General features: G+C 38.3%; 1 protein-coding gene across 6 annotated transcripts in view; it reads right to left on the reverse strand.

Annotated features, from left to right (window-relative positions):
• Positions 1-7,500, reverse strand: part of LOC144956475 (uncharacterized) — a 29,680-nt gene that overhangs the window by 7,399 nt on the left and 14,781 nt on the right. For all 6 annotated transcript variants that reach the window (XM_078886998.1, XM_078886997.1, XM_078887001.1 and 3 more), the window contains exons 3-4: positions 3,214-3,356; positions 2,686-2,802 (exon numbers count right to left, since the gene is read on the reverse strand). In XM_078886998.1, the coding sequence (XP_078743124.1) occupies positions 2,686-2,802; positions 3,214-3,356 (260 nt within the window). The remainder of the gene's footprint in view (positions 1-2,685; positions 2,803-3,213; positions 3,357-7,500) is intronic.

A 7,500-nucleotide genomic window follows, 5' to 3' on the forward strand; every position in this document is an offset into this window, starting at 1 on the left:
TAGTTTTTTTGAAGAAAGCTAAATCCTAAATCAAAAGACTTCCTGTTCTTTGATGTGAAGAGGATTTTCCATGTAAATCGTTAGGATTTCCAAATTTGAGAAAACAAGAATGCGAAAGGCGCACGCCAATCGCCAATCGTCTTGTGAGCTGATCTTTAGGTTACGGGTTGGAGTTTAGCCTTCGTCAACTTATAGATAGAACGAAGATGACGTCACTCGGGTCTTTGTTATTGTTTTTTTACCATCCGCGTTTATGAGTAATTCTCACTAAACTGTATTATCCAGACTAAAAACGTGTAATCGTACACATAGATTTGTGTATTGGTCCGTTATACCTCCGGATGGCAGTGTTGTGAGCTTCTTAGCCAACCGCATATTATCTAGAGATAGTATGCACTTGGCTAAAAAGTTCCCAAAATTGCCATCCGGAAGTATAACGGACCAACACACAAAACTATGTGTAACCATGAACTTTTATAGGTTAATACAGTTAATTGAGAATTACTCATAAACATGTATGGCAAAAAAAAAACAATAACAAAGACCCGAGTGAAGTCAACTATGTGGTCTTGTGGTATGACACTCGCTTTCTGATGGGGAGGGCCTGGGTTCGAGCCTCGCTCGGCGCATAGTTGAATCCTTGGAAAAAGCTCTTTACTTACATTCTCTCACCGTACTCAATGTAAAATGAGTACATGGTCGTCAACAGCGTTGTCTCTGTCTAAAAAAAATTGTAATATCGGCCAACAGGCGTCATATTATGTATCATTCTACATTTCACGTGTTGCTGTTGGTCAGGGACCCTTTGTAAAGCGCTTTGGGGACGTTTAGTGGATATTGCGCTAGATAAAAGCTCAAACGCAAGCCTAAATGAACCATCCAGGTACAAGCAAAGGATTTTGCTACGAGGGAAAACACTCAAAAAGATAGACAGATCGAAATTGACGTCAGTCGGGGCATTATTATTGTGTTTGTTTTTTTTTTTTTGTTTTTGTTTTTTTTGGTTTTGTTTTAGCCATCCGCGTGAATAAGTAATTCTCACTAAACTGTATTAACCAGACTATAGATAGTTCGAAGATGACGTCACTCAGGTCTTTGTTATTGTTTTTTGCCATCCGCGTTTATGAGTAATGCTCACTGAACTGTATTAACCCGACTATAAACGTTCATGAATACACACACTTTTGTGTGTTGGTCCGTTATACTTTCGGATGGCAATGTTATGAGCTTCTTAGCCAAGCGCATACTATCTATACAAAGAATAACATACAATATAGATAGTTCGAAGATGACGTCTCTCAGGTCTTTGTTATTGTTTTTTGCCATCCGCGTTTATGAGTAATGCTCACTGAATTGTATTAACCTGACTATAAACGTTCATGGTTACACACAGTTTTGTGTGTTGATGCGTTATACTTCCGGATGGCAATGTTATGAGCTTCTTGGCCAAGCGCATACTATCTATACAATATTCAAAGTGATACTAAGCTGCTAGAAGTAGAAGCTGTGGACTGTAAAAAGTAATAAACAAAAATGAATTTAACAACTTCAAAACAGAACAAAATACCCAACGCGGCGCACAGTTGAGTGCTTGACAAGGGCTCTTTACTCACTTTCTCTCACTGTACTCAGGTGTAAAATGAGTACCTGGCCTTTAACAGTGTTGTCTCTGTCGGAAAAAACCCCAAATATTTATTATGGCCTTTCAGGGCTCATGACACGTCCTTCATGTTACGTGTTGCTGTTGGTTTGGGACCCCATGTAAAGCGCTTTGAGAACGACTAGTGATTATTGCTCTATATCAAAGCTCTCAAGTTACTTTTATTCCCATTACAATGATAACTCCATTAAAAATGAGCATTTATAATTGAGCGCAATTTCCACTAAATAATGTGCTCAAAGCACTTTACATGGGGTACCTAGTTATCAACAACAGTTAAGAAACCTGTTAGGCGATTTTACAATTTTTGTTTGGATAGAGAAAACCATGTTAACGGCCAGGTACTCATATTACAGGTGAGTGCGGTGAATGCGAGATTGTGAGTAAAGAGCCTTTTCCAAGGACTCAACTATGCTCCACTCAAAACGGTAATCATACCCTGGACCTTCTGGTCTGAGGGCGACTGTTATAGATAGAATGAAGTTGATGTCACTCGGGTCTTTGTTATTGTTTTTTTCCATCCGCGTTTATGAGTAATTCTCACTTAACTGTATCTTCTTCTTCTTCTTCTTCTTCTTCTTCTTCTTCTTCTTCTTCTTCTTCTTCTTCTTCTTCTTCCTTCTTCTTATTATTATCTTTCATTATTATTATATTATTATTATTATTTTTTATTATATATTATATACGTAATGTATTATTATATATATATGTATGTATTACATGTTGTATTTTGTGGGTGTATCAGTTTATGTTTTGGTTCCATTTACCATTTCATTTTTAGTTATTCATTCCCCCCCCCCCCCCCCCCACTTTCATGTATGTTATCATCAAATTGTTGATTTATTGGCGAAAGCCTAAGATTGAATAAACTTTGAAACTTTAAAACTTTGTCTTATCCAGACTATAAACTTTCAAGGTTACACAGAGCTTTATGTGTTGATCCGTTTTACTTCCGGATGGCAATGTTATGAGCTTCTTAGTCAAGCGCATACTATCTATACCATTAGAGCACGTCGCCACGGTACCTTCATCACAGTATGGATCGTCATCCACCGAGTCGTCGGAGGCAGAGTCTGGTATCACTTCGATGTAGTCGTGTTCTTCCTCTTGCTCTGCTACTGTTTCTGTCGCGGCGGTGTTGCCTGTATTTAATATTGAGAAAATAATATGTGTTGATGATGATGATGACGGTGGTGGTGGTGGTGGGAAAGTGTTTTTCGAAGTTTGTTTTTGATGGTGATATTGATGGTGGGTTGTGATGATGATGATGATGATGATGATGATGATGATGATGATGATGATGATGATGATGATAAGGATGATAATGACAAGATGATGATGATGATGATGATGATGATGATGATGATGATGATGATGATGATGATGATGATGATGATGATGATGAAAACGACAAAACTGATGATGATGATGAGGAGGAGGATGATGATGATGATGATGAGGATGATGATGATGATGATGATGATGATGATGATGATGATGATGATGATGATGATGATGATGATGATGATGATGAATTAACAAGACACAATTACCTTGTTTGATAGCTGCAATACTTTCATCGTCAACCTCTTCAGGGTTCTGTAATTTGTCTTTAATCTCTCTCCACCTCTTCACCCCCTCCCTCTCCCTCTCCTCCTCTACGGCAATGTGGTGATAGTCTAAGCATATAGACAGTCTGTTGGAAGAAAAAAAAAAAACAAAAAAATTTAAAAAGGGATAACCTTATATCCATATATATATATATAAATATATATATATATATATATATATATGTGTGTGTGTGTGTGTATGTGTGTATGTGCGTGTGTGTGTGTGTGTGTGTCCTTCCGCCACAACATCATAAGATATCGTCGCCTAGGCATTCCACGAAGGAATGTAGATAATTAATCAAACAAAATGTCTGATGTCAACAGGAATCACCCATGTTGTCCAAGTGAGCAAATTGAGAGTTAATAATCTTGCTTAAGGAAAAAAAAGAAAGTCCCTGAAGCGGGGCGCGAACCCGGGACCTTCCAGGTCATAGTACAATGCCCTAAACACTCGGCCACTTCGCCGTAAATTCATTTTACATGCTCTAATTAATATTATCGAACACTCTAGTATCTACAAGTACCCACCAGCACTCATAAACAATCATATATATAACAATATCATAACATAATATATATATATATATATATATATATATATATATAATATATATATATATATATATATATATATATATATATATATAGAAATAGGGTTGGCTGTTAACGTTGTTCCATACCACCCATGCTTAATTTTTGTCAAAGAGCACAGAATTACAGACGTTTACCGATATCAGAAACAGCTTGTCCATATGGGATGGAGATCAATTCCGAAAAGTCGTAAAATTCTAACAAGCAGCCGATACAACCCTCAGACGAGAATCAATGTCAATGTCAACGGTGAAAACCTAAAGCAAGCCACCTCATTCAATTATTTTGGAGTGCTACTCACTGAAGATTGGACTAGCACAGCAGAGGTGAAAGTTAGAATTGGAATGGCAATAGCAGCCATGACAAGACTCAACACCATATGGAACAGTAACAATCATTTTGGAGTTAAGTTGAAATGATACAGATCGCTGGTACTATCCATCCTGCTCTATGGACTCTCACTGCAGATCAAGAAAAGCGAATCTGAGCTTTTCAAAATAAGAGCTATCGGAAAATCCCGAGGGTTCTATATTTGGAGCACAGGACTAATAAAGATATTTTAGAAGAGGTAGAGGGTCGAGCAGGTGCACAGTGAACCACTGTTGTCAATGGTCAAAAGGAGGAAATTGTCATGGTTCGAACACACTGTCCGCCATGATAATCTGTGCAAGACTGTCATGCAGGACACTGTAGAGGGACAGAGGAAGGAGAAGAGGAAGACAGAAAAAAAAAAAACTATGGCAAGACAACATCAAAGAATGGACAGGTGTGGATCTTAATAGCCTTCTGAAAAAGGACAGATACCCTGGGGAATGGCTTAAGGTACTGACGTCTGCATCCCGCCGACATGGGAATGAGTGAGTGAGTGAGTGAGTGATTGATTGAGTTAGTGACAGAATTACTGGCAAGTTAAAAAAAAATCTTTTATAGACTGATATACGAGTAGTAACTTGCAAATCTTTTTTAAAGTTATTGTTAATTCTATCAGCCCTTGACTCAAATGGTCATTTAGAATATATGTAGAGGCATAATGATTGGTCCCTATTTCTCCCCAACATGACGGGTTCTCCACTAGTATAATATTATTCAGTCACATATCTCTAATTCGGTTCAATAGTCTGATGTCACGTCCACCCAGCAACCAGCAGCTTGGTTCTAAACAAAATAAATCGGCACTTAGAGTCTGGTGTATCGGGGTTATAGCGCTATAATATAAGTTTTCAACATTATTATAATAATAATTATTATTATTACTTTATATTCTTCATGCTGGCTAGAACTTTTTCACATTTCATGTGATCAGAATGTATAAAAGGCAAAACATGATCAGATTTTTAATGTTTTTCTCCTCTGGATACACTTTTATGCTCCTCGGGGAAGTATTTCATAAGGGCCTGCGTCATTATTCCGATAATTTAGAACCGTTACTAAGTTACTATACGTCATTAGGAGGGAAGTGACGTCACGACTGTTGAAGCCTATTAGAACACCTCCGTTCCCAGCATTTAGTCCCGATTACAGGCACATCCGGATAGTGGAATCAGTCCCTAACGTGTACAAATTAACAACAAAAAAGTAGTCATTCAGAGCCATTGGGCCTATGGAGTCGGAGTTTTTACCGGTTTCTAGAGCGAAAAACGGACAATAGCAATTTCTTGATATCCTTTGGATAGGACGCAAGTCTCTCGCAAAGTACTTTCCGCCAAATCTAACAGACTCAGCTACCCAGCATTCACTGCTTAGTGGACAGGAAAGGGGGGGGGGGGTTGTCTGAAGAAAATTCGACTGCAGACGGGATCGATCTTGGTCCCTTTGCCTGTGAAGCGAGTGCTCTATCATCTGAGCTATGGGGACCCACGTGTACAAATAAAGAAGAAGATAAACCCATCCCAAGCCAACCTGTCAGGGACATCCGGATTGTGGAGTTTCGGATTGGAGAGATAACAAGCCAAACTCTCAACTCAAGAGAAAGGAAGAATAAATGAATATAATATCCATCATCGCACAATATGGCTGGACGTGGAAATCAATCACATCTGAGATAAGGAGAGCTGCTGAGGCTACACGTTCTGTCGACCTTGGCAGCGGAAGGCATAAAAACAATTACCTTTATATAATGCCATGTTTATATTATTTTCCTTAAAATAGAATACGACGGAACAAGTATAAGATAAATCAGAAAGAGTGGAAGTTGTTCCAAATGGTCACTTTTGTAACGTTCGACCCAAAATAATCAATGTTGTTTTTGTGTTGGTTTTTCCTTTACCGGATTTCTTATATAGCGCAATATCCACTAGCTAAACATGCTCGAAGAGCTTTACGAGGGGTCCACAGCCAACAACGATACTCAACATGTAGGACGAGAATTGCCCCTGTTAGGCGATATTACTATTTTTTCCGGCAGAGATAACGCTGTAAGTGGTCAGGTATTCATATTACACATAGAATGTACAGTGAGAGAAACTGAGTAAAGAGCCTTCAATTGCACGCCGAACCAGAGGGGGACTCGAACCCTGGACCTTCCAGTCTGAAGGCGAGTATAAACCCCAAGTCTCACAATATTAATTCCCATCGAAAAAAAAAAAAACAAAACAAACAAACATGTGAAACGATTTTATTTTTGTAAAGCCCTTTGAGGTGAATAATGGAAAATAACTAACTCAAAAATCAAGGATACGCCATTAACGTTTCAGAAAAAAAGACTTTTTAAATTGTTGGAAAACTGTGAACTAAGGATTTGTCACTGACTCATTATAGCAAGAAAAGCTTTTTCAATTGTTGGGAAAGTATAAATCAAACAAAATAAAAGTAGTCCTTCAGAGCCATTAGGCTCATGGACTTTATCCCTGTTTCTATAGCGTGAAACATACAATAGCAATTGCTCGCTATCCTTTGGATAGGATGCAAGTCGAATCGCAAAGTATTTTCCGTCAAATCTAATAGACGCAGCTATCCAGTTACCGCTGGGTGGACAGGAGGGTCCGAAAAAATCTCGACTGCACCCGGGATCGATCTTGGTCCCTTTGCGTGTGAAGCGAGTGCTCTACCAACTGAGCTATCGGGACCCCTATTATAAACAAAGTTGATACACAATTTTAAGTTCTTTGAGATCCCATTATGATGTAATTGGAAAAACACGAATTAAAAATTGTCCGACATAATACCTGACCGGCTCGATGGGTTACATTTACTTGTTTGTTTGTTTGTTTGTTTTATGTTGTTTTTTTTTCGGCTCTTGCAACACATTAAGGTCATGGAAAAAGGAAGAAAATGAGATGGTAAAAAGTCCCAGAGTTACAATTAAAGCACCGAAGAAAAGGTAAAGCAAAGAGGAATTGGTTCAAATAGGAAAGAAATGTAGATTCCGAGAGCACACTATCAAAGTACTTAGTCTGAGATCACCTAAAAGTCTCATCCTGACACAAGAACAGGTCCCTACTCAGAGGGGCACACTCAAATGTTTACAAATCATATATATAATATATATACAAAACATAATACAGTGCTTAAAAAGTGATGATTTACAAGACAAAAAATATCATCTCCCAAAACTCTATACTTTTGACTTTTTCTCTCCCAGCTAAGGTATCCGGCCTGGGCCAGGACAAAACCAAGTAATCTCATCCCAAGACAAAGACA

This window comes from Berghia stephanieae, chromosome 11 (genome assembly GCF_034508935.2).
Source record: "Berghia stephanieae isolate SIO BIC M18660-M18661 chromosome 11, UCSD_Bste_1.3, whole genome shotgun sequence".
Classification (NCBI taxonomy): domain Eukaryota; kingdom Metazoa; phylum Mollusca; class Gastropoda; order Nudibranchia; family Aeolidiidae; genus Berghia; species Berghia stephanieae.